The sequence below is a fragment of the Scyliorhinus torazame genome, chromosome 18 (assembly GCF_047496885.1).
Source record: "Scyliorhinus torazame isolate Kashiwa2021f chromosome 18, sScyTor2.1, whole genome shotgun sequence".
NCBI lineage: Eukaryota > Metazoa > Chordata > Chondrichthyes > Carcharhiniformes > Scyliorhinidae > Scyliorhinus > Scyliorhinus torazame.
In genome coordinates, this window is record NC_092724.1 from 45,656,721 (window position 1) to 45,684,645 (window position 27,925).

Genomic DNA, 27,925 nt, shown 5'->3' on the forward strand with positions numbered 1-27,925 from the left:
GTTTTTACTTCAACTACTAACCCTAGAAGTGAAATCGCCTCACGCCTCCCTGTGTGATGGGGTTCTCCTGCTCTCTCTTCTAAATCTCCTGCAATTAATTCTGCATCTCTGGCCCATTGTAGCTGCAAACTACGATTAACAGACTGCTCCTGTCAGTCCTATTCGTTGTAGTTTTAAACATTTCTGTCATCTTGCCCCATAATTATATTTTGTTTTCCACGTTAAAGACAGCTCCAATTTATCTCGGCTTTGGTCGATATCCAGTCATTGCTGTGGGAAAGTATGAACATCAAGGAGAGGTCATTGGCGTTGCTATCCCACAATTTAATATACCGTGAACCTCATTCTCTAGGGTTACAGATTAGAAGCACTTGGTGACTGAAGGGCAACCATTAACTATGGAACTGCACCCTACCAAGCAACAGTGGCTTTGTAATTTGATAAGACCTGAAAAATGGCACTTGGATTGCAATGCATGATTAACCCATGCCTGTTGTTTCCAGTGCAGGCATCTCACACACATCCTGCTGCCTGTTCATTTGAATGATCGTAGCATCCAGTCAGCGCTAAGCATGCTGTTGAGTGACTGCACATCTGAGCATGGGTCACAACATTGTGAGAAACTAGGACAAGTCCTGCTCTGCTTCAAGCCAGCTCGCACCTCTTAAGGGGAAGTGCATTTTGCAGGAGCAAGTACCAGAAGTATTGTAATAGTGAGTTTGACCTGTAGAAATACAAAAGAACGAGTCCATCAGGGTAAGGACGGGGGGGCTCAAATGTTCTGATGCTGCACTGGAGGCCTTGAGTGAAGAGGAGGAGAAATGTCATCTATCCACAGGTGGCTTTCTAAACGCACTGTGTGGAATCATTTGGCTGTGGCAATCAAAGTCAGGAGCCGAGCCTGAATATCTGAATGTAGTGCCACAAAAAGTTAAATGATCCCACATGGGTAGTCAAAGCCAGTGAGTACATCTTGGAATGCAATATCGTGCTACCTGTATGACTAGCATCACATGCTGACCCAATGCACTGACTTCCATCATTCACCTACAACAATCTGTACGATTCACAACTCCTACCTTGTGCTCAGCTTCACCTCACCCTCATACTTTGCACCACTGCATGCCTCATATCCATATTCATAGCTTACACTGCCAGCTATTCAAACACGACAGACCAATTACTCAAACACATTGCACCACACTTACTGACACACATCCCACTCTCTTGCAGGATAAGGTGGCACATAACTGGAGGCAGCAGCACCTAACTTGCAAGGGGTAGGAGGTTCGGTATCATTCCATTGAAGTTGTGTTTCTCATGGAAACTGACAAAGATGTTAGCAAGACTAGGGCCTAGAGGGTGTCCAGTAACAACACCATTCCTTAAGTGACACATTAGCGAATAGGCTAGCAAGGTCAAACAAGCACGTGGACACAGAATTTCTATCAATGTGTAAATCCTGTATGGTCCTCAGTCAGCATCCTGGCAGTGCCACTCGGCAATGCCAGTGTGCCCAGGTGGCACTGCCAGGTTGGCAGAGGCACTGCCAGGGTACCAGACTGGCAGTGCCAAATTGCCCAGGTAACACCTTGACCGTGCTGTGGATCGGGCCCAGGGGTGCCCTCTCCTTATGGTGTGGGGGGCGCAAGGACACTTTAATTGGTAAGTTGAAGCATTGGGGGGTCTGGGGATCACGGTGAGGGGTTCAGAGATCGGGGCACCATTTAAAAATGGATCCCCGATCTCTTCCTGCACTGAGCTGAGCTCGTTAGTGCAGGAAATGGGCCTAAGTGCAGATTCCCGTTCAATAGCGGGTTCGTTCTCGGCACTGCAGGAGCTGGGAAACACCCTGCTAATCGTGCCCAAAAGTGAGCCACGAGGATGAATCCTGTCATTTATACCACACAGCAGCTCATTATTCTTACACAAGTCCAACAAGCTTTTTTGTAGCTTGCCTTTGAGCAGAGTTGTCCGGTTGGGCTTCGTGCCTTCAATGATTCAGAGTCTTCAGTGAAAGCTGTTTTGTGCGGGATAGCTGGGAGTAGAGGAGTTTGAACTCAGCAAATACGTGTTTCTGTTTGATGTGGGATGAAGGCTAATACTAAAACTGAAGCCATGCACAAGAACAAACTCCTCGTTTTCTGAGAGTACATGGTTAGAGAGATTTACTATATGTTTGACAGTGGCATCAATTGTACCGCCAAATCATTTCCGCTTAAGTGAGTTTATAGTGCAGGCATGTTTCAAACGTGCATTGCTTATGTTGCGGTCATCTATTGAAGCGATATAATGGCACAAATGGATCAAATTGAAAAATGAAAAAAAAATTGTGCATCTCTGACCAAGTGCACTGTAGGGCATGGCATAACCTGTTCAATCTTATCCTGCAAAAACACTCCTCGATCATGGGACTGTGGCTCACTTTAGCATGATCAGCACACTTGAAAATGAACTCCGGTTCTAATTTCCTTAGAGAAACTCCGTAGATAGCTTACCTATTCTTATAGAATTCCTAAAGTACAGAAGGAGGCCATTCGGCCCATCGAGTCTGCACCGACCCTCTGAAAGAGCACGCCGCTCAAGCTCACTTCCCCACCTATCCCAATAATCTCCTATACCTAACCACATCTTTGGACTGTGGGAGGAAACCAGAGCACCCGGAGGAAACCCACGCAGACACATGGAGAAAATGCAAACTCCACAGCCAGTCACCGAGGTCTGAATTAAACCCAGCTGATGCACAATCAATACTCTTGAGACCACGAGGTGTCATATCGATTCAGCTTTAATCAGATAGAACTGTACCCAGCAGCGATGTTACAGAAGTGAAGGCTGCTGGGACGGCACCGGTTCTTATACCCCGCCTCTCAGGGCGGGGCTTTGTACATTACCCAATGGTAGACCCCGCGGTCTAGCCAATGGTCATTCACCTCTCAGGTACTGCATTACCTGGCATTACCACACCAGCTCCTTAGCACTGTGAGGCAGCAGTGCTAACCGCTGTGCCACTGAGCCACCTTAACTTACCTGTGAGTGGAACTATGTTGTTGATATCCCGAATTTGGTCTTTATTGTACCTACGTCTCAGGTATACAAATAGTTGTTTGGTAGTTCACAATGCTGAAAACAGAGACAAGTTGTCAAAGTTTTTCGTTTTGCACTCCACAGGATAGAATCTTCAACGTTATGTCTGTTTTTCAGGAATACTCGAGTTCTGTACCATCAAACAACTATTTGGTCAGAGGAAGATAAAGTGTAATAATAATCACTTATTGTCACAAGTAGGCTTCAATGAAGTTACTGTGAAAAGCCCCTAGTCGCCACATTCTGGCACCTGCCCCCCTCCCGTTCTGTCATTCACCCGCCAGCATAAAAACTGAGGCTGGCCAGCAAAAGGCCCTTATATGACCACGTAAGGGCCCTAATTGGAGCAAGGGCGGACTTCCTGAAACCTGGTGGGGAATCTTGTCCATGCCATTTCACTCCCACTTTGACCGGGGGGGGGGGGGGGGGGGGGGTGGAGCATAGCATTTTGGCCGGTCATGGTCATGGCCAATCTCAGAACCACTGCAATCTGCTACCCTCACTCTGCTCTGATGCTGCAGATGTGGCTGCAGCAGGTGACCGATCTCAGTGAGGCCTTTTTCGTGCAGCTGAGTCTGACACACCGTAACAGCCTCCCCGAACAGGCGCCGGAATGTGGCGACTAGGGGCTTTTCACAGTAACTTCATTTGAAGCCTACTTGTGACAATAAGCGATTTTCATTTTTCATTTTTTCAGTGAGATTTTGGGGAGGATAATTGCTCCCTAAACAAGCTGGCTAGATATGGCCTCTGGCCTCCTGGTGAAAGTTCACCTCCTTTGAAGAACTCGGAAGCCACTAGAATCGCAGCAGTAGAAATCAACCAGCACAAATCAACATCACTGGCACAAATCAACATCACACCTTGATGAATCTATCTACTCTGCATACTTCTGGCAGAGGCAACCTGTGCGCATGTAAACGCCCTCTCCAAAATGGCATCCGGATGCCAGGACCAAAAGTACAGGGGGACACTATCAAAGCCATTTTGGAAGCAAAGCAGCTCCCGCAGTGCTGAACGAACAGGCAGCATGTATCCAAATTTTGAAGCCAACATCTTCAGGAGAGGGAGGAAAAAATAAGAAACTTATTTTTCACGCGTAGAGTAAGTGTAGCAGCCCATTATCAGGACCATGAATAAGCATCCTGCCCTTTCATATATTCGTTGCTGGTTTTCTGCCATTTTTGTACTGTGCACACACTTGGCAAATCATTAAGTGAGTTCCGCACATTAGCAGGATATAACCGGCAAGTGAACATTTCCTTGCCCTGCAATCATGCAAGTGGAACAAGAAGCTCACTGTCTATGTAGCTCATTCAAACAAACATTTGTATCTTTACAATGAAACATCTGGAGGGTTCACAATATTCTGAGAATACTGACCGAGTGCGCAGGACAAATAGACTGTTGTTTCACATAGCCAGCAACCCCCCCCCCCCCCCCCAACTCCCCCCCCCCCCCCCCCCCCCCCCAACTCCCTGGCCCCTCAAATAATAAATGGACTCAAATTAAATGATTTTATACTTGTATTTGCTTCGCATATGCACACAATGTTTGGTATACCCTAACCTGGTCAAAATAAATTAACCATCTTTCCTGTCATTAAAAATATAGGCTCAACCAGTCCATAATGACATTTAACTTGCGTGAAAGTAAATTGCTGTAATCGCCTTTTATTAGATCTTTCCTACCTCCCCATCCCCGTTTCTTTCATTTATCTATCCGATCTAATCTTGAATGTTGGCATCGTTTTTATCTCGGTGACTAACCTCAGAAGTGAAATCCACAGTCTCATGACTCTTTGTGTGAGGGGAGTTTGTTCTGTTCTCTGTTTTAAGTCTCTTACATTTAATTATGCATCGCCGGCCCCTTGTTCTAGACCCTGAACTACAGCAAACAGTCCTATTCTGTCAACCCCATCCTATCCCCTTGTCATTTTAAACATTTCCATCCTATTGCATTATAATCTCTTCAACTGTACACAACACCGATTTTCCGAGACTGCGAATGATTTCCTGTGACTCTTGAAGGAAGTGCTGGCATCGGGGGAAGATCAGAATTTTGTCTTACTTTACCACAGTTGAATAATCTGTAGGAACTCGTTGTCTGGGGGGCGGGGGCAGCCCTTTATCAGACACATCCCTTCTGCACTCCTTTTTATATATTCTCTGCTGGTCCTCTGCCGTTTTCATTCTATGCACACACTTGGGAACATCTAATAGAGAGAAGATGTTTGAGTGAAGAAGAAAGGTGGGAGTTTTCAGAGGAGTGGGAGAGGGAGCAGATAAAGTAGCACTGAGCTGTGCACAGATAAAGGAGTAGATGTGGTGCAGGATGAACAGTATGTTCTGATTTCTCCCTTCGGTGATTGGATGGTGCTTGCAGATTTCATCACAGCGTGCCACCAATCAGGATAAGGCTGCCGTTGGCTGATGTGCCTGCCAACCTGGTAATTACCTTTCCACGCAGCACTGTGCATGTCAGGAGTCTGCTGGCAATGAAAAAATTAAGTCTGTGACTGGCATCTGTACCCATACCGGGGATGAGAGCAGAGATATACCCAGCATAGGAAGGTTCCTTGTGAAGGTGGGCAAAAGATCAGCTATTTAAGCTGCTGCTTTCAGAATTAACAATTTAAATTGTCTACTTGAGGACGAACAGACGGAGGAATATGTCGTTGATGGACAAAAGGACCATTTCTTATTAAAATAACAAGCCATAAAGGATCCAAGAGAATGTAAGTGGTTCTTTTCAAACCCTTTTTTTTGTTGTTGTTGTTATTTCAAGGTTAGTTAAATGATATGCCATGATTTTATGTGGTTATACCAGACGGCTGTCCTAATGTTTTTAATCAATATCATTTATTACATCTGTTCAGCTGCTGAATTTTGTAGTGCCCTCCATCTTCGGGATTCTGATGGGGACCAGCGAGGCAGCGCTTCGAATGGAAAATGTTGAACTGAAGGAGGAATGGCAGGATGATGATTTTCCCAGGTTAGCTGTCCAGATGCTCACACATCTCCACATTTACATTAATGCTGAGAGTCCATCAGTTTTCAAGGGAGCATTCCTGTCCAGACCGACAGTCGTCAGGGACACAAAGCCCTGCTGAAAACATTTATGCCGTTAACGCTTTCACTGCCTGCCTCACCACAGTGGTTCCAGGTTCACTGCCTGATGCGATGGGTCTTTCTGGCTTTCTGTAATGCCTCAAATCACAACTTTGCCCCTCTTTCTCAAAGGTATTTGATCATGGCGGTGGGGGTGTGAACCGGGTTTGGGGGGGGGGGGGAACGTGGCGGGGGAAGAATCAGCTAGAGTCCTGTGATACCTGCTGGGAATGCATACTTGTAAGCATGGATGTTGGATGATCAGAGACAGTTATGATGCTACCTGTAGTTGAATAGCCGAGTGATTTTGACCAGGTGAGCTACCGGAGGGTTAGCTACTAACAGAAAGCAGAGAGTGGGGATAAATGGGTGTTTCTCTGGTTGGCAACCTGTAACTAGTGGGGTCCCTCAAGGATCAGTGTTGGGCCCGCAGTTGTTCACAATTTACATAGACGATTTGGACCAAGTGCAATGTGTCAAAGTTTGCAGACGACATTAAGATGAGTGGTAAAGCAAAAAGGGCAGAGGATACCGGAAGTCTGCAGAAGGATTTGGAAAGGTTAGGTGAATGGGCTAGGGTCAGGCAGATGGAATTCAATGTTGCCAAGTGTGAGGCTATCCATTTTGGGAGGAATAACAGCAGAATGGATTATTATTTAAACAGTAAGATGTTAAAACATGCTGCTGTGCAGAGGGACCTGGATGTGCTGGTGCACGAGTCGCAAAAAGTTGGTGTGCAGGTACAACAGGTGATTAAGAAGGCTAATCGAGTTTTGTTTTTCATTGCTAGAGGGATGGAGTTCAAGACTAGGGAGGTTATGCTGCAATTGTATAGGGTGTTGGTGAGGCCGCATCTGGAGTATTGTGTTCAGTTTTGGTCTCCTTACCTGAGAAAGGACATATTGGCACTGGAGGGAGTGCAGAGGAGATTCACTAGGTTGATCCCAGAGTTGAGGGGATTAGATTATGACGAGAGGTTGAGTAGACTGGGACTGTACTCATGGAGTTTAGAAGGATGCAGGGGGATCTTATTGAGACATATAAAATTATGAAGGGAATATATAGGATAGATGCGGGCAGGTTGTTTCCACTGGTCGGGGAAAGCAGAACTAGGGGGCATAGCCTCAAAATAAGGGGAGGTAGATTTAGGACGGAGTGTAGGAGGAACTTCTTCACCCGAAGGGTTGTGAATCTCTGGAATTCCTTGCCCAGTGAAGCAGTTGAGGATCCTTCTTTAAACGTTTTTAAGAAAAAGATAGATGCCTTTCTAAAGAATAAAGGGATTCGGGGATATGGTGTATGGAGAGTGGAGCTGAGTCCACAAAGATCAGCCATGATCTCATTAAATGGCAGAGCAGGCTCGAGGGGCAAGATGGCCTACTCCTGTTCCTAGTTCTTATGTTCTTATGTACATATGTAGCTGGAGCCCAAAACCGTCAACACCTTCAGGCCAGAGACCAAAAAAAATGAAGAAAATTGATTCATTTTAATGACTGAGAGCCAAATGGAGCAGCGCATCAACCACCACTGTGTATCAATAAATCAAAATTAATGATCATACCTACATTTTTATTGTTCCTTTCATAGTCTCAAAGCGATTTATATAATACCAGCATGGATGTATAGTGAATGTTTTTTGTCGGCAAAAACGGTAACCAATCACTATCCCATAAACAGCAGTGAGATCCAGAACCAGTTGTGAGAGGGATGTTGAGTGGGACAGCTCCTCACTCTTCTTCAAATAGCGTCACAGGATCTGCAGTCTCTCCTAAAGCCAGAGAACAGGCAATTGTGGAATCTCAGTGTAACATCTTTAGCATCATATTGAGAAGACTGGTTTTTTTTAGAAAGCATTATGGGACCCTTAGTTTTAGAAATAGAGGCACAGACGACAACAAAAGGAAGATGAAAGCAAATTACTGCAGATGCTGGAATCTGAAACAAAAACAGAAACTGCTGGACAATCTCAGCCGGTCTGACAGCATCTGTGGAGAGAGATGGGAGCTAACGTTTTGAGTCTGCATAACTCTGTCAAAAAACAGGAAGATGTGCTAAATCCCCGTATCACTGATAAGCCATCATCAAGAGAGTTCTGTCTCAGTTATGTGGAGAAACACGAGAAGCTGGGGTTATTTTCCTCAGAGTAGAGAAGTTTAAGAGGTGATTTATTAGAGTTGTTCAAAATTATGAAGTGATTTGATAGAGGATGTAAGGAGCTACTGTTTCCACTTTGGAGAGTCGGTAATCAGAGGATACAAATGGAGATAATTGCTGGAAAAAGGGGCGGTGAGAAAAAATTAATTTACGCGGCGAGTTTTGGTATCTCACCCTCTGCTGGAAAGGCTAGTAGAAGTAGATTCAGCAGTAACTTTCCAAAAGGAATTCAATGTTTAATTGGAAAGGTGAAGCTTGCAGGGCTATGGGGAAACTGTTGGCACAGGGAAGTATGGGCCAAATGACCTTCTTGTGTGCTGAATTAATCTATGAATTTACCTGAATGATGGGACCTTCAACGTGTCTCACTGCCAGCTTAGGTTTTGCTTCAGGTCCTGGAGTGAGGTTTGGATCCAGAGCTTTCCCAACCCCGAGGAAAGAGTGCTATCTTGGGCCAAGCAGACAAACAATGTTAGAGTGAATTCCACATTACACAGAGGATGTTTTTTCCCTCAGAATTTACTTCTGGCTGCTCAAAGTTCCAGGTCTTCAATTTTCTGCTATGCCACAAAGTCTAATTTCAGCATCAGGAGGGTTCCTAGACAAAACAATACTAACATAATTGCTAATCACTAGCAGTTAATATTTTTGTGTGTACCCGAGGGAATTGGGAAAAGGTGTTACAAAACCCATTCCACAGGCCTCATCTGGAGGCCTGAACCTGCAAACACAATGATCATTGACAACAAAATTGAAAGGGAAATATTGACAAAAAGGTGGATCTGAAAACTGTAAGACAGGAGGCGCGTACCAATGCAAGATTTCTTTAATACAACATAGATATACTGAGCATTTATTGAAGTGAATAAGGTGCTTAGACATTGTGTATAGTTACCAATACAGGTGACTAAACAGCTACAGTATTTGGTGTTGAGTTAGTGTGAGACGGGCTTGTCCAAAGTGCAGAACTTCCAGTATTCCCCGAGAGCAGGTCTGCCAGAATCCACAAAGTACAGTCGGGTAATAGTTAGGATTGTGTGTTTTGACACAAACAGCGTGGACTGACCTTGAACAAGAAGTGCTGGCAACACTGCGTGTAAAGGAAAGTTTGTGGTTATAATCAATCTGTACTTTTGGAATAATGTCCCGGCCACAAATTATCAGTGTTTTACATCCTAAATTCACAATGCTCTTCAGACGACTGGGGCTGGAGTTTATAACTCATGTCACTTTTATCTGTGCCTATTAGCAGACATACTATCCCATGTGGCTCTTGGATTCCATTCACAAGGTCCTCCTGGCAGTGGACTGGGATTCAAATTTGTTTCCTTCTCTTTGTCTTGCTGGACAGTAAAAGTAGGTAAAAGAGGGGTCCTGAATTTTAATAACGCCTTTCAGAGCTCCTGGATATCCCAAAGAGACAGCCAGTGAAATACGTTTTGAATTGTGGCCAGTTTGTGAACACCATGGTCCCACCGTGATAAATGAGATAAATTGACAAATTATCTGATTTTAAGGAGTACTGTAACTAGTGAGGTGCCGCAGGGATCAGTCCTCGGACCTCAACTATTCACCATCTATATAAATGATCTGCAAGCAGGAACAGAGTGTAACATAGCAAAATGTGCGGATGATATTAAAATAGATGAGAAAGCAGGCAGTGAAGAGGAGATAAAGATTTTACAGACGGATATAGATAAGCTAGGAGATTGGGCCAAAATTTGGCAGATGGAGTTTAATGTGGATGTAGCGCACAAAGACTCACGAGAGACGAATAGAGATGAAGTCGATGAGGCTTTATTAAACGTGACTTAGTTCCCCGCAGTTCAGTAGCTGACTGGCCTGCGGGGGAGAACTCCAGGTTCTTATACTCCGCCTTCAGGGCGGAGCTAGAGGTCAACAGCCAACCAGGACCCAGGATCTGTCAGCCAATGACATCACGGCTTCACAGTCCCACATGACCCCTAATGCATACTACCACATTCACCCCTTGTTAAAAATGAACCCGGCGGGGTGGTATTTCGTATGGTGGTAAGGGTTTACAAGGCTGGTCCTGGGAGGAAAACTTTTGCATGTACAGAGGTTTTTTTTTGTGTTTTGAACTATTTACAGTAAAAGGGGGAAAAGGAAAAACGTTCTCGTTACAGTCCACAATATAGTAATGTTACATTGATGCCACAAGTCGGTCGGGCGGTCTGGTCGTCCTCGTCGATCGCCTCGGCCCCGGTGGTGGTGCTTGTTCCCGTGTTGTCGTCTCCGGGAGCCTTACGGTTTCTGCTTCCGCTTCACTTCTGGTCGGACCTGGGAGGAGGACCGATCCCCCCGGGAAGGGGGCGCTCGCGGGGTGCGCCGGTGGCAGGGAGGGGGTGATTGGTGTCGGGGGGGTGTGTGTGTTGCCGGCGGGCGCCAGATCTCGCAGGGAGACCGTGTCCTGTCGGCCGTCGGGGTACTCCACGTAAGCGTACTGCGGGTTCGCGTGGAGGAGGCGAACCCTCTCGACCAACGGGTCCGACTTGTGCGCCCGCACATGTTTTCGGAGCAGGATGGGTCCTGGGACTGCCAGCCAGGTCGGCAGCGACGTTCCAGAGGAGAACTTCCTGGGGAAGACAAGGAGGCGCTCATGAGGCGTTTGGTTAGTGCTAGTACACAGTAGCGACCGGATGGAGTGGAGAGCGTCCGGGAGGACCTCCTGCCACCATGAAACTGGGAGGTCCCTGGACCATAGGGCCAGTAGGACGGTCTTCCAGACCGTGCCGTTCTCCCTCTCTACTTGCCCGTTCCCCCGGGGGTTGTAGCTGGTCGTCCTGCTCGAGGCTATACCGTTGCTGAGCAGGAACTGGCGCAGCTCGTCACTCATAAAGGAGGACCCCCTGTCGCTGTGGACGTATGCGGGGCAACCGAACAGTGTGAATATGGTGTTAAGGACTTTAATGACTGTGGCCGCTGTCATGTCAGGGCAGGGGATGGCGAAGGGGAAACGGGAGTACTCGTCCACCACGTTCAGGAAGTATATGTTGCGGTCGGTGGAGGGGAGGGGCCCTTTGAAATCCAGACCAAGGCGTTCAAAGGGACGGGAAGCCTTGATCAGGTGCGCACCATCCGGCCTGAAAAAGTGCGGTTTGCACTCTGCGCAGATGTGGCAGTTCCTTGTGACTGTACGGACCTCCTCCACAGAGTAGGGGAGGTTGCGGGACTTTATAAAGTGGTAGAACCGGGTGACCCCCGGGTGGCAGAGGTCCTCGTGGAGGGTTTGGAGGCGGTCAATTTGTGCGTTGGCACATGTGCCGCGGGATAGGGCGTCGGACGGCTCGTTCAGCTTTCCGGGACGATACATGATCTCATAGTTGAAGGTGGAGAGCTCGATCCTCCACCTTAAGATCTTGTCGTTCTTAATTTTGCCCCGCTGTGCATTATCGAACATGAAGGCTACCGACCGTTGGTCCGTGAGGAGAGTGAATCTCCTGCCGGTCAGGTAATGCCTCCAATGTCGCACAGCTTCCACTATGGCTTGGGCTTCCTTTTCCACTGAGGAGTGGCGGATTTCTGAAGCGTGGAGGGTTCGGGAGAAAAAGGCCACAGGCCTGCCCGCTTGGTTAAGGGTGGCCGCTAGAGCTACATCGGAGGCGTCGCTCTCGACCTGGAAGGGGAGGGACTCGTCGATGGCGCGCATCGTGGCCTTTGCGATATCCGCTTTGATGCGGCTGAAGGCCTGGCAAGCCTCTGTCGACAGGGGGAAGGTCGTGGTCTGTATTAGGGGGCGGGCCTTGTCTGCGTACTGGGGGACCCACTGGGCGTAATATGAAAAAAAACCCAGGCAGCGTTTTAGGGCTTTTGAGCAGTGCGGGAGGGGAAATTCCATGAGGGGGCGCATGCGTTCGGGGTCGGGGCCTATTATCCCATTGCGCACTACATATCCCAAGATGGCTAGCCGGTTTGTGCTAAACACGCACTTGTCCTCGTTATATGTGAGGTTCAAGGCTTTAGCGGTCTGGAGGAATTTTTGGAGGTTGGCGTCGTGGTCCTGCTGATCGTGGCCGCAGATGGTCACGTTGTCGAGGTACGGGAACGTGGCCTGCAACCCGTGTTGATCAACCATTCGGTCCATCTCTCGTTGGAAGACCGAGACCCCGTTTGTGACGCCAAATGGGACCCTTAGGAAGTGGTATAATCGCCCGTCTGCCTCGAAGGCTGTGTACTTGCGGTCACTTGGGCGGATGGGGAGCTGATAGTAGGCGGACTTGAGGTCCACGGTGGAGAAGACCTTATATTGGGCAATCCGATTGACCATGTCGGATATGCGGGGGAGAGGGTACGCATCTAGTTGTGTGTACCTGTTGATGGTCTGGCTATAGTCTATGACCGTCCTTTGCTTCTCCCCTGTCTTGACTACTACCACCTGTGCTCTCCAGGGACTGTTGCTGGCCTGGATTATGCCTTCCTTCAGTAGCCGCTGGACTTCGGACTGAATGAATGTCCGGTCCTGGGCGCTGTACCGTCTGCTCCTAGTGGCGACGGGTTTGCAATCCGGGGTGAGGTTTGCAAACAAGGATGGGGGCTCAACCTTGAGGGTTGCGAGGCCGCAGATAGTGAGTGGGGGTATTGGGCCGCCGAATTGAAACTTTAGGCTCTGCAGGTTGCACTGGAAATCTAATCCCAGTAATGTGGGCGCGCAGAGTTGGGGAAGGACGTAGAGCCTGTAGTTTTTAAACTCCCTCCCTTGCACCGTTAGGGTCACTATGCAGAATCCTTTAATCTGTACGGAGTGGGATCCTGCAGCTAGGGAAATCTTTTGCGCACTGGGACGGATGGTCAAAAAACAGCGTCTTACCGTGTTGGGGTGGATGAAGCTTTCCGTGCTCCCGGAGTCGACCAGGCATGGTGTCTCGTGCCCGTTTATCAGCACCGTTGTTGTCGTCGTCTGGAGCGTCCGGGGCCGTGCTTGGTCCAGCGTCATTGAGGCCAGACGTGATCGTAGTGTTTGAGCTTCTTCCTCGAACCCCGTGGAGCCGTCGACACTGGGGTCCGTTGTTGCCGTCCAAGACGGCGGCGGGGGTGAACAAAATGGCCACCCCCATGCATCGCACATGGCTGGGGGATCACAAGATGGCGGCGGGGGTGGACAAAATGGCCGTCCTCATGCGTCACACAGGTCTGGGGGATCCCAAGATGGCGCCCCTCCTCCCCTCGTGGTGGCCGGGACCCAAAAAGGCGGCGCCTGCGGGTCACACATGGGGCGCTGGGGGGGTTGGGGAGCGTCAGAAACGCGCAGATCGCCTTGTTCTCCGGGGACAGCGGTAGTCGGGACCCAAACTGGTTGCGCCTGCGGGTCGTACATGGGGTGCTGGACAGCGGTGGCCGGGACCCAAACTGGTTGCGCCTGCGGGTCGTACATGGGGCGCTGGGGGGGTTGGGGAGCGTTAGAAGCGCGCAAGCATCCTTGTTCGCCGGGGACCGCGGCGACCTCCCGGGACCGGCACACAGCCGCGAAAGGGCCCTTTTTCCCGCAGCTCTTACAAGTTGCTGCGCGGGCCGGGCAGCGCTGCCGGGGGTGTTTCGCCTGGCCGCAGAAATAGCAGGGGGCTCCCCCGGGACAACTTGGGGTCTGAACCGCGCAAGCCTGTGGGGTGGGGGGGAGGGGGGGGGGTTTGTCGCGACGGGGGTCCACGGAGCCCAAGGGGCTGCCGCGCGGTCGGGGCCGTAGGCGCGGGCGTTTCGCGCGGCCACATCTAGTGAGGCTGCAAGGGCCCGTGCCTCTGAGAGTCCTAGCGACTCTTTTTCTAAAAGTCTTTGGCGCATTTGGGAAGAGTTCATACCAGCCACAAAAGCATCACGCATCAACATGTCCGTGTGTTCCATCGCGTTTACCGGCGGGCAGCTGCAGGCCCGTCCCAAAATTAGTAGCGCGGCGTAGAAATCATCTATCGATTCTCCGGGACTTTGCCGTCTCGTTGCAAGTTGGTAGCGTGCGTAGATCTGGTTCACTGGGCGAACATAGATGCTTTTTAGTGCTGCGAACGCCGTCTGGTAATCCTCTGCGTCTTCGATGAGAGGGAAAATTTCCGGGCTTACCCTCGAGTGCAGGACCTGTAGTTTCTGGTCTTCTGTGACCCGGCCGGGGGCCGTTCTGAGGTAGGCCTCGAAACAAGTCTGCCAGTGTTTGAAAACTGCTGCTGAGTTCACTGCGTTGGGGCTGATCCTCAGGCATTCCGGGATGATGCTGAGCTCCATAGTTTTTTTAAGCACGCTTAATAAATTGTAGCGCACAAAGACTCACGAGAGACGAATAGTGATGAAGTCGATGAGGCTTTATTAAGCGTGACTTAGTTCCCCGCAGTTCAGTAGCTGACTGGCCTGCGGGGGAGAACTCCAGGTTCTTATACTCCGCCTTCAGGGCGGAGCTAGAGGTCAACAGCCAACCAGGACCCGGGATCTGTCAGCCAATGACATCACGGCTTCACAGCCCCACATGACCCCTAATGCATACTACCACAGTGGATACGTGTGAAATTATCCATTTTGGCCGAAAAAATAGGCAAATTCTTATCTAAATGGAAAGCAGATTCAAAATGTGCCCTGGGGAGAGGGATTTGGGTGTCTTTGTTCATGAGTCGCAGAAAGTCGGTTTGCAGGTACAGCATGTAATTAAATAGGTAAATGGAAGGTTCGCGTTTATTGCGAAAGGACTGGTGTATAAAAGTAAACAAGTGTTGTTGCAATTGTATGAGGTGTTGGTGAGACCACATCTGGAGTATTATGTCCAGTTTGAGGAAGGATGTGGTGGCATTGTAGGCAGTTCAGAGGAGGTTCACCAAATTGATTCCAGGGATGAAAGGGTTGATGTACGGGGAGAGATTAAACCATTTGGGCTTATACTCGCTGGAATTTAGAAGGATGAGAGGGGATCCAATTGAGGTATTTAAGATACTAAAAGGACGGGGCAGCATGGTGCTGCAGTGGTTAGCACAGCTGCCTCATGGTGCCGAGGTCCCAGGTTCGATCCCGGCTCTGGGTCACTGTCCGTGTGGAGTTTGCACATTCTCCCCTTGGCTGCGTGAGTTTCGCCCCCACAACCCAAAGGTGTGCAGGGTAGGTGGATTGGCCATGCTAAATTGCCCCTTAATTGGAAAAAATGAATTGCGTACTCTAAATTAATTTTTTAAAAAGATACTAAAAGGAATTAATATATAAGGAATTTTGATAAAGTAAACGTAGACCAAATGTTCCACATTGTCGGGCAATCTAGAAGGAGAGGTCACAGATAGGTTGAGAGACGGTAGATTTAGAACTGAGATGAGAAGGAACCACTTCTCACAGAAGGTGGGGAATTTGTGGAACTTGCTGCCCCATAGTGCGGTGGAATCTGAATCATTAAATGTTTTCAAGACGGAGATAGATATATTTCTGATTTTTAAAAGAGGGTTAAAGGGATATGGGGAACAGGTAGGGAGGTGAATTTGAGGCGAAGAGATTAGCCATGATCTGATTGAATGGCGGAGCAGGCTCGAAGGGCTGAATTGCCTACTTCCGCTCCTAATTCCTAAATTCCTATATAAGGAGGGATACAAATTTGCCGGGGGATGCTATTCAGAGTGGGAGTTATCCTATTTTTCAAATTACAAGTGAAAGGGGCCATATTGAAACAACAGTGCCTGGTCTTCACGAGACAATTGCCGAGAGCAGTATAACTAAAGCCAGGAGTTCATCGAGCTAATGGTGAATGTGAAAACTGTACCTGATTGATATGAAAGGCAAGATATTACGATTCTAGAAATCTGAAATGCAAACAAAAAATTCAGGAAATATTCAACAAGTTTCTCAAGACCTGAACATAAGAACTAGGAGCAGGAGTAGGCCACCTGGCCCCTCGAGCCTGCTCCACCATTCAATGAGATCATGGCTCATCTTTTGTGGACTCCGCTCCACTTTCCGGCCAGAACACCATAACCCTTAATCCCTTTATTCTTCAAAAAAACTATCTATCTTTATCTTAAAACCATTTAATGAAGGAGCCTCTACTGCTTCACTGGGCAAGGAATTCCATAGATTCACAATCCTTTGGGTGAAGAAGTTCCTCCTAAACTCAGTCCTAAATCTACTTCCCCTTATTTTGAGGCTATGCTGCTTTCACCCGCCAGTGGAAACCACCTGCCCGCATCTATCCTATCAATTCCCTTCATAATCTTATATGTTTCGATAAGATCCCCCCTCATCCTTCTAAATTCCAACGAGTCCAGTCCCAGTCTACTCAACCTCTCCTCGTAATCCAACCCCTTCAACTCTGGGATTAACCTAGTGAATCTCCTCTGCACACCCTCCAGTGCCAGTACGTCCTTTCTCAAGTAAGGAGACCAAAACTGAACACAGTACTCCAGGTGTGGCCTCACTATCACCTTATACAATTGCAGCATAACCTCCCTAGTTTTAAACTCCATCCTTCGAGCAATGAAAGACAACATTCAATTTGCCTTCTTAATCACCTGTTGCACCTGTAAAACAACTTTTTGCTACTTATGCACTAGCACACCCAGGTCTCTCTGCACAGCAGCATGTTTTAATATTTTATCATTTAAAGAATAATCCCTTTTGCTGTTATTCCTACCAAAATGGATAACCTCACATTTGTCAACATTGTATTCCATCTGCCAAACCCTAGCCCATTCACTTAGCCTATCCAAATCCCTCTGCAAACTTCCAGTATCCTCTGCACTTTTTGCTTCACCACTCATCTTAGTGTCATCTGCAAACTTGGACACATTGCCCTTGGTCCCCAACTCCAAATCATCTATGTAAATTGTGAACAATTGTGGGCCCAACACTGATCCCTGAGGGACACCACTAGCTACTGATTGCCAACCAGAGAAACACCCATTAATCCCCACTCTTTGCTTTCTATTAATTAACCAATCCTCTATCCATGCTATTACTTTCCCCTTAATGCCATGCATCTTTATCTTATGCAGCAACCTTTTGTGTGGCACCTTGTCAAAGGCTTTCTGGAAATCCAGATATACCACATCCATTGGCTCCCCGTTATCTACCGCACTGTTAATGTCCTCAAAAAATTCCACTAAATTAGTTAGGCACGACCTGCCTTTTATGAACCCATGCTGCGTCTGCCCAATGGGACAATTTCCATCCAGATGCCTTGCTATTTCTTCCTTGATGATAGATTCCAGCATCTTCCCTACTACCGAAGTTAAGCTCACTGGCCTATAATTACCCGCTTTCTGCCTACCTCCTTTTTTAAACAGTGGTGTCACGTTTGCTAATTTCCAATCCGCCGGGACCACCCCAGAGTCTAGTGAATTTTGGTAAATTATCACTAGTGCATTTGCAATTTCCCTAGCCATCTCTTTTAGCACTCTGGGATGCATTCCATCAGGTCCAGGAGACTTGTCTACCTTTAGCCCCATTAGCTTGCCCATCACTACCTCCTTGGTGATAACAATCCTCTCAAGGTCCTCACCTGTCATAGCCTCATTTCCATCAGTCACTGGCATGTTATTTGTGTCTTCCACTGTGAAGACCGACCCAAAAAACCTGTTCAGTTCCTCAGCCATTTCCTCATTCCCCCATTATTAAATCTCCCTTCTCATCCTCTAAAGGACCAACATTTACCTTAGCCACTCTTTTTTGTTTTATGTATTTGTAGAAACTTTTACTATCTTTTTATATTCTGAGCAAGTTTACTCTCATAATCTATCTTACTCTTTATAGCTTTTTTAGTAGCTTTCTGTTGCCCCCTAAAGATTTCCCAGTCCTCTAGTCTCCCACTGATCTTTGCTACTTTGTATGTTTTTTCCTTCAATTTGATACTCTCCCTTATTTCCTTAGATATTCACGGTCGTTTTTCCCTCTTTTTACCGTCCTTCCTTTTTGTTGGTATAATCCTTTGCTGAGCACTGTGAAAAATCACTTGGAAGGTTCTCCACTGGTCCTCAACTGTTTCACCATAAAGTCTTTGCTCCCAGTCTACCTTAGCTGGTTCTTCTCTCATCCCATTGTAATCTCCTTTGTTTAAGCACAAAACTTGATTTTACCTTCTCACCCTCCATCTGTATTTTAAATGCCACCATATTGTGATCGCTCCTTCCAAGAGGATCCCTAACTATGAGATCCTGAATCAATCCTGTCTCATTACACAGGACCAGATCTAGGACCGCTTGTTCCCTCGTAGGTTCCATTACCTACTGTTCTAGGAAACTATCGCGGATACATTCTATAAACTCCTCCTCAAGGCTGCCTTGACCGACCTGGTTAAACCAATCGACATGTAGATTAAAATCCCCCATGATAACTGCTGTACCATTTCTACATGCATCAGTTATTTCTTTGTTTATTGCCTGCCCCACCATAATGTTACTATTTGGTGGCCTATAAACTGCTCCTATCAGTGACTTTTTCGCCTTACTATTCCTGATTTCCACCCAAATGGATTCAACCTTATCCTCCATAGCACCGATGTCATCCCTTACTGTTGCCCGGATGTCATCCTTAAATAACAGAGCTACACCACCTCTTTTACCATCCACTCTGTCCTTCCGAATAGCGACGGTTGATATTTTACCAGCCCCCACGTGACGGGTGAGGAGATGGGGTGTGTGGGGAAAGCCAATACAATGCTATGGAGCTGCGTCGGAAGGGCTCCCAATGCAGTCCACCACTGGGTAATGCAGTACCAGCGGGCGGGAATGGCAGTGGCGGGAATGGCAGCAGTGGTCGGCAGACGGTCAGTTTAACAATTGAAGGGCCAATTGGTGTTCATTTGCCCAGACCATCATCTTTTATCCAGTCAGAGTGTATCCATCTGCCTCACAGCAAGGCTGGCAACTGCATGGAGGCAATCTTCCAATTGCTTCCTGGCGTTGGCCACCAGAGTGGGAGACTTCATGGCTCAAGGAGGGGGCCTACGGTGACAGTGGCCTTCTTTGCAGCCCTGGCACCACCACTTCAATGGTTTCCCCTCTGATCGTGTGGTCTGTCTGTGTGCCCCTGGCCAGGAACAAATTTTATACCTGCCCCACGAAGATTGCCGTTGTGGTCCTTGATGCACCATCAATTACGACGAGACGAGAGTAGAGTGTAATCGAGGCTTTATTACGCAGAGATGTGTAGCCTCTCGCAGCTGCCACCAAAATGGCTGCAGCTTGGAGAGCCCACACATTTATACTCCGCCTACTGGGCGGAGCCAGCAGGCAGGGATCTACCCCCGTACCTGTAGTACAGGGGCCTTACCGTAATACACCTCATATGCAGTACATACAATACAACAGTGGTGACTACCACATTCACCCCCTGTTAAAAAAGAGTCTGGCGGGGGTGGTGGAAGGCTATTTACATGTAGGCATTTAACATTTTAGGAAAAGTTTATAAATTCAGACGATCGGGTGCCGTGATCTGTCGTTGCGAGCGCCGCAGTCTTGGTGGCGATTCAAGCGTCGGTTCGGTCATCGGTGACTCCGGGAGCGTGTCGACCTCATCTTCATCCCCAGGTGGGACCAAGGGGAGGACGGATCGTCCTGGAGCGGGGGCTGTGGTGGGGTGCGCTGGGGAAGGGAGGGTGATGCCGGGGCAGATGGGGGGGGGGGGGACCCAGCTGGCGCCAGGTCCCTGAGGGAGACTGTGTCTTGGCGGCCGTTGGGGTACGCTACGTAGGCGTACTGCGGGTTCGCGTGAAGTAGCTGTACCCTCTCAACCAACGGGTCCGCCTTGTGGAGCCGCACGTGCTTGCGGAGGAGAACGGGTCCTGGAGCTGCCAGCCACATTGGGAGCGAAACCCCGGAGGTGGACTTCCTGGGGAAGGCAAAAAGACGTTCATGGGGACTTTGGTTAGTCGCAGTGCAAAGGAGCGACCAAATGGAGTGGAGGGCGTCTGGGAGGACCTCCTGCCAGCGGGAGGCCGGGAGATATCTGGGCCGTAGGACCAGCTGGACGGCCCTCCAGACCGTCCCATTCTCGCGCTCCACCTGCCCGTTTCCCCGGGGGTTGTAGCTGGTCGTCCTGCTCGAGGCAGTGCCCCTGCTGAGCAGGTACTGACGTAGCTTCTCGCTCATAAATGAGGATCCCCGGGCGCTGTGGACGTAGGCGGGGAAACAGAACAGAGCGAAGATGGTGTTGAGGACTTTGATGACGGTGGCAGGCGTCATATCGGGGCATGGGACGGCGAAGGGGAATCAGGAATATTCGTCGACCACGTTAAGAAAGTACGTGTTTCGGTCGGTGGAGGGGAGGGGCCCTTTGAAATCCACGCTGAGGTGTTCAAAGGGGCGGGAGGCCTTCACCAGGTGCGCTCGGTAATTGTAGATGGAGTGCTCGATCCTCCACCTCAAGACCTTATCATTTTTGATCTTGCCGCGCTGTGTATTATTGAACATGAAGGCAGCCGACCGTTGGTCAGTGAGGAGAGTGAATCTCCTGCCGGCCAGGTAATGCCTCCAATGCCGCACAGCTTCTACTATGGCCTGGGCCTCCTTCTCGACGGAGAAGTGCCGAATTTCGGAGGCATGGAAGGTGCAGGAAAAGAATGCCACGGGCCTGCTTGCCTGGTTGAGAGTGGCGGCCAGAGCGACGTCTGATGCATCGCTCTCGACTTGGAAGGGGAGCGTCTCGTCGACTGCGTGCATCGCGGCCTTGGCGATTTCGGCCTTGATACGGTCGAAGGCCTGGTGAACCTCGGCCGTCAGTGGGAAAACGGTGGAGTGGATTAGTGGGCGGGCCTTGTCCGCATAGTTAGGGACCTACTGAGCGTAGTACGAGAAGAACCCCAGGCATCGTTTGAGGGCCTTGGGGCAGTGGCGAAGGGGGGGGGGAGTTCCATGAGGGTGCATGCGATTGGGGTCGGGCCCTAGGACTCCGTTTTGAACCACATAGCCGAGGATGGATAATCGGTTCGTGCTGAACACGCACTTCTCCTTGTTGTAGGTTTGGTTGAGGCGTTTGGCGGTGTGGAGGAATTTGGAAAGGTTACCGTCATCGTCCTGTTGGTCGTGGCCGCAGATGGTGATGTTATCCAGGTACGGGAAGGTGGCCTGCAGACCGTACCGGTCAACCATTCGGTCCATCTCCCGTTGGAAGACCAACACACCGTTAGTGACGCCAAAGAGAACCCGAAGAAAGTGATAAAGGCGGCCGTCCGCTTCAAACGCAGTGTATGGGCGGTTTCCTTCTGAATGGGTCGCTAGTGGTAGCCAGATTTCAGGTCCACTGTCGAGAAGACCTGGTACTGTGCAATCTGATTGACCATATCAGATATGCGTGGGAGGGGGTACGTGTCGAGCTGCGTGTACCGATTGATGGTCTGACTGTAGTCAACGACCATCCTGTTTTTCTCCCCAGTTTTCACAATGACCACTTGGGCTCTCCAGGGGCTGTTGCTGGCCTCGATGATGCTTTCCCGCAGCAGCCGCTGGACCTCAGACCTGATGAAGGTCCTGTCCTGGACGCTGAAAAGTCTGCTCCTGGTGGCGATGGGTTTGCAATCTGGGGTGAAGTTTGCAAATAGAGAAGGCGGGTCGACCTTAAGGGTCGTGAGACAGCAGACAGTGAGGGGTGGTAGGGGCCCGCCAAATTTCAGGGTTAGGCTCTGGAGGTTGCACTGGAAGTCCAGGCTGAGTAGCAAGGCAGCCAGAGGTTGGGGAGGACGTAGAGCCGGGAAACGCTGAACTCTACGCCCTGGATGGTGAGGGTGGTGGTGCAGTACTCCCGGATCGCCACGGAGTGGGATCCGGAGGCCAGGGAGATTTTTTTGGTTAATGGGGTGTACCGCGCGGGAGCAGTAGTGCCTTTCCGTATCAGGGTGGATGAAGCTCTCAGTGCTCCCGGAGTCCAGAAGGCAGGATGTCTCGTGCCTGTCGACCTTTACTGTCGTCGACGCAGTCACGAGGTTGTGGGGTTGGGACTGGTCGATCATGATGGTGGCGAGACGTGGCTGGTCGGCGGCGGTTGCAGGCGTTGTGCGGCCCGATGTGGTGCCCGACGAGCAGGGGTCCTGAGGCGGGGGAGATGGCGGCGCCCATGGGCCGCACGTGTCCTGAGCCAGGCAAGATGGCGGCACCCACGGGCCGCACGTGTTGTGAGGCGAGCAAGATGGCGGTGCCCAAGGGTCGCACGTGGAGGTGCAGGGACAATAGCAGCGTTCAAGCGGGCCTGGCACACAGCAGCGAAATGGCCTTTCTTCCCACAGGCCTTGCAGAGCACGCGCCGGGCAGCGCTGCCGGGGGTGTTTTGACTGTCCGCAGAAGTAGCACCTGGGTCCTCCGGGGTTGGTCGGCTGCCGCGTGGCGCAGGCCTGGGGTTGGCTGGGGGCGGTCGCTGGTGGGGTCCACGATGGGGTGTTCGCTGGCGGGGTCCACGATTCCCAGGAGGGGTGTGCCGTGCGGTCGGGGGCATATACCTGTACATTGCGGGAGGCGACTGTGAGGGAGATCGCTAGTTTCTTGGTCGCCACGAGGTCGAGGGTAGCCCCTTCTGGCGGATGTAAGCTGACCCTATACCCGTAACGAACGCATCTCTAATTAGAAGTTCAGAATGTTCAACAGCCAAAACGGCCTGGCAATCGCAGTCCCTTGCCTGGGCGTGCAGGGCATGCCAGAAATCTTCCACAGACTCACCGGGGAGTTGATGCCGTGTGGACAGAAGGTGCCTGGCGTAGATTTTGTTGGTCTGCTGACGTAGTTCTCCTTCAGTACCGCCATGGCCTTAGCATAGGTAGGCGCCTCCCAGATGAGGGGAAAGATATTGGAGCTCAGCCGCGTGTAGAGGATCTGGAGCTTCTGTGCCTCTGAGGGTGGTTCTGTCGCAGATCCGATGTATGCTTCGAAGCAAGCTGGCCAATGTGCGAAGGCCGACTTGGCATTGTCTGCTTGAGGGTGCAGCTGCAGGCGATCAGGCTTGATGCGGAGATCCATCGTTATACAATCTCTGCGTAATAAATTGATGCACTATCAATTATGACGAGTCACAGGGGCCTTACCGTAATACACCTCATATGCGGTACATACAATACAACAGTGGTGACTACCACAGTCATGCTGTTCAGGTGCGTGGGCCCTGAATCCACATATGCGCCTGACGTTGGGACTCATCTCGTGTCAGGAAAATCCCGACCAACGTTTCGTGTCCGTTCTGACAAAGGATCACAGACCTGAAACATTAACTCTTGTGAGTGAGATTGGTAATTTCATGCTAATCTTTCCGGAAGTGTGGAGACTAGCGCCCCCCCCCCCACTTGTAATTGGCCCGGTGTCGGCCAAATTTATTTTCTGTAGTGTCCCTGTGAGCAGAAGATGGAGAGATTCTTTCATCCAATCAGTTTAAACTTGATTCCAGTGAATAATGGGAAGCCAACACTCTCGTGCTGTGCTTGAGTATGAAAGATGGACCCTGGAATGAGGGACCAGCCAGAGGCAAGGAGGAGAAAACTGAGAAAAATAAATGACTAAACAAGTAGAAAATCCTGTGTGGTGAGTCAGGTTATGGTTGCGTAAGGCTGTTTTATATATGTTCACTATTATTCTACTGTTTTATTAGTATCATTATCTCCACTGTTGTATATACTTATTGTTATTGCTGCTCTGTTATTGGTTGTTGCTGTATTCTGTTGGAATGTTATTATTGGTGCTGCAGTTGGCTCCGCCCAGCTGTGGAGGCATAAAGCCTGTTGATCTGGGGCAGTCTTGCAGTGTGGGAGGAGCTACAGGTCGGTCCATATTTAGTTTATTAAAGCATCGGTTCACTGCTTCTCAGCGTCTCGTCTGAATTGATGTCTATCATCCTGACGTTTGCAGGGAGAACACATCCACAGACTGTCACAATAACTGTTTCCTCAGACTGCCACAGGAAACACTCCCTCAGACCATCAACTAGCATCATCTTTCAGAAACTTAATTATATTTCACTATTAGGTGGGGATGTGCCCTGAGGATCACAAAGGTCAGCAGAAGGTTGTCCTATCTGTTTGAATGAAGTGGAAAAATCAGCTTCAGTGAGTCAATGACAGGAGACTGAACACTACGGACCCTAATTGACATGGCAGCATTTAAGATTTAACGTGTGAACAATGCACTGTGTTCCCTCTAATCCACTTTCAGTTCCAAAAAGGCCTTTTGCTAATTAGATATAATTGAATACATGTTTAAATATATATAAAGCACCTAATTGAATTTGGTCTCTCACCCACATAACATGGGGCCTTTCCACTCTTTGTGGCTCAGAATCACTCAGACTCACTTAGACATCAGTCGGAGTTATCAACATCACTGCACTATTGGCATAACATAAAGCCTGATTACCTAATGTGTGTGGAAATGGAACACTGTGAAAGACAAAGTGTTAATTGTCAACAATGCAAATAACATCCCTATCTATCCAGTTGTATTCCCTCTTCTGAACATCCTAAATCAGGCTCAGTTTCAACTGTGACGCTCTGATTGTAGAATAGCCACTTAGCTAAGGAACCAGCGGGAGACTGTGGAACCTTACTGCAGCAAGGATTCAGCACTGTCGGGAGGGAAGGAGAAATCGAAAGTAAAGCAATTAATAGAGTTGTTTTCCAGATTGAAGATACTTTTATTTTTCCTTCCTGATTCCTTCGGGGTCCCAAGTGATTTAGTGGCAGGGGCGAACAGCATCAGTCAGTGTGAGGGTGTGAAGAGATAGGTTTGAAATGCAGCCTGTGCAAGCAGTCATAAAGCAGTACTCTTCCGACTGGGCTAAATCCTTTGTTTCCCATGAAGAGATGCTGATCCCCGAGGAGATGTTGGGCATGCTCAGTTCACATCCCACTCATTAGAACTGCTTAGCTTATTCCACTGTGTAGGGGAGTGGAAGAGGATGTTTGGGAGGGGGGGGGTGGGGGTGACTGTAATATTCCTTACAAGGAAACATGTCCCTATCATGTGACAGCAACATCAAAATGGTGGCAGAACTGTAAAACTCCAGCTGTTCCTGCAGACACGTTTCTGACAGCAAGATTATTTTCACATGATTTATTTACTTAACTGATGAAAAAGAAATAGCAAGGTGAGGTGCCATTTCTATTTGTGTGCAGTATTGTGAATTGTTCCATCAAAATGAAATGTTAACATTGAGACAATTTGAAAATCTATTTTAAGAATTCTTTGGCTTGTTTATTTGATGTATCAGATTTTCAGTCTGTTAACGCTTGAGGTGTTATGCATACTTGATTATGTGAAAGTGTTTAATTATTAGACCAGTCTGACTGAATCCACTGCTATGCAGCACAGTTTACCAGCTGACTTCCATTTTGAATCCCGCTGTGCTGTCTCTTCTTGCAGTGTTTAAATCTGGATTTCTCTGGGGGTGTGCTGCTGTTAATCCTGCTGCCCTTGTGTGCTGGTGGTGTACAGACCATTCTACACAGATCCAAGGTCTGTCAGAGAACCCCTGTACAGAGAGCAACTGAATGTAAAGTCCCAATCTCTGAGTACTGTGATTAATGTTTCTGGCTTCCAGCTGGCATCTTCAGAAGGTTCATCCTATTGGCTCTCCCCCATAGCTCACTGAGTAAATGCTTCCCCCACCCCCCACGAGTTGGAATTGAGCCACACAGAACGGGAAGGCCCCAAATTTGATCTGCAACCTGTGCTGAGATTGCTGCTCTCAGCCGAAGCAATATTCGGTGCATTACACTTGGCCCCAGGAAGGAGAAAAAAAAAAATCAAGCCAGAATCCCTGCTCTGAATCGCTTAACCGCAAACCCATCCGTAAAGTATGTGGGTGTAGTTGTGACGTATGGACAGGGTCAGGCTTGGCCCCTTGCCTGAAGAGCCCACAAACACTCAGCGCCTCAGAATCAGGCTTAGTGTATGATGCACGAGATGGTAGAAAAGTATATCAACATTTATTGTCTCAGCTGATGAACAAAGAATGGTCACTCGGGCAAGGTAACAGAGCTGAGCTGGTACCTTTAGAACTTCACAAGAATGGCACTGTTAGGACAAGAGTGGAGAGAGCACTGGGGACAGAAGACACTAGTACATGGGGTTAATTTAGAGGCTGTCCACAACAAAAAGACATCCCAGGGGCGACTGAATAGTAAGAGAATTTAGAAGATGTGTTGCAATAATACAAATACTATTGAAAATACAGCAGGGTGAAAAAGGGGAAAATCTGTACAGACTGTATAGTTGATTGTTGGGAAGTATGTTTCCCGGGGTGTTTATTTGCTGTAACCTGTTTTGATGCAGGTTTATAAGAAAATACATTTTTTTTTTAAAAGGAAGAAAGCACAGCAGCCTGACTTAGCTCAAATACATTAGATTTAAATTCAAAATAGCAAAGGAAGCAAAGTAGTAAATCGGAGAACATCTTGTCATGTCCACACTGCAACAGGGTTTCACTTTGAAGTTTTGAACGCAGGAAGGTCCCGCCAGCAGCAATGAGGTGAAGTTAACTTTTTTTTTTCATTCGGGAGGAAGACTGCGTGGGGGCCGACCTGCTCTACTTTGAATAGCATGGTGGAAGCTTAATTTCCACATGAGCTATCAGTAGTAATTATAATCTGAGATTGTTCATTTTTGCTATATATTTAAAAAAAAAATAATTTAGAGTATCCAATTTGTTTTTCCAATTAAGGGGCAATTTAGCATGGCCAATCCACCTACCTTGCACATCTTTTGGTTGTGGGGGCGAGACCCATGCAGACGTGGGGAGAATGTGCAAACTCCACATGGACAGTGACCCAGGGCCGGGATTGAACCTAGGACCACGGCACCGTGAGGCAGCAATTCTAACCTGCTAGCTATTGATATTACGGGATCTGGAGCCAGGGCAGGTGGATGGCTGACTCCTGATTCCCTATTGCTAGAACAGGGAGAAAAGGTTGGGATACAAACCTGAAATTGGGTCAAGACCTAACGTTGCTGCCCTGAGATCACAGGCCAGGCAAACTGAAGCCACGGACCATCCCACCGTTGAGCTGATCAAATATAAAAATGTTCTTTTTTGCTTTGCAGACCGATACCAGAGGAACAAGGGATGGATGTTCTTGGACGATTACCAGCTCTAGAAAATAGAACTTGTGAGTCTTTTCTATCTTGTTCTTTTCTATTGTCAATTTGAGCTCTTCAGCATAAGAGTTGTTGCCGCTGGGGAATTGAACACTTGTCCAGTTCAGTCACCCGCAGCGCAGCAGAACACAGGTTACAGGAGGGATAAAACAATGCTCCATTAAGCATTCCCAGAGCATGTTGAGCACATATCAGATGGAGAATAATGTTCCCTTGATATTGTTCCAATAATGTGTCTCAACCCTAACCACCTCAGTGTGCCATTCTTTTCCATTTCTTTACCAGTCATGTTGTGACCTTTGTGAATGAAATTGCCCATTGATAGGCAGCATGGTGGCGCAATGGTTAGCACTGCTGCCTCACGGCACCGAGGTCCCAGGTTCGATCCCGGCTCAGGGCCTGTAGAGTTTGCACATTATCCCTGTGTTTGCGTCAGTTTTGCCCCCACAACCCAAAGATGTGCAGGGTAGGAGGATCGGCCACGCTAAATTGCCCCCCAATTGGAAAAAACTAATTGGGTACTCTAAATTTTTTTTTTTTTAATTG

General features: G+C 48.7%; 1 protein-coding gene across 5 annotated transcripts in view; it reads left to right on the top strand.

Moving 5' to 3' along the window:
• Positions 1 to 27,925, top strand: part of atcaya (ATCAY kinesin light chain interacting caytaxin a) — a 245,651-nt gene that overhangs the window by 161,357 nt on the left and 56,369 nt on the right. Inside the window, exons 2-4 of one of the 5 annotated variants that reach the window (XM_072482712.1) lie at positions 5,740 to 5,824; positions 5,966 to 6,081; positions 27,326 to 27,390. In XM_072482712.1, the coding sequence (XP_072338813.1) occupies positions 6,005 to 6,081; positions 27,326 to 27,390 (142 nt within the window). In that variant the 5' untranslated portion in view covers positions 5,740 to 5,824; positions 5,966 to 6,004. Of the gene's footprint in view, positions 1 to 5,739; positions 5,825 to 5,965; positions 6,082 to 6,203; positions 6,330 to 25,210; positions 25,371 to 27,325; positions 27,391 to 27,925 lie in introns of those variants that run through there. The other 4 variants (XM_072482714.1, XM_072482711.1, XM_072482716.1 and 1 more) reach the window with 4 other exon arrangements.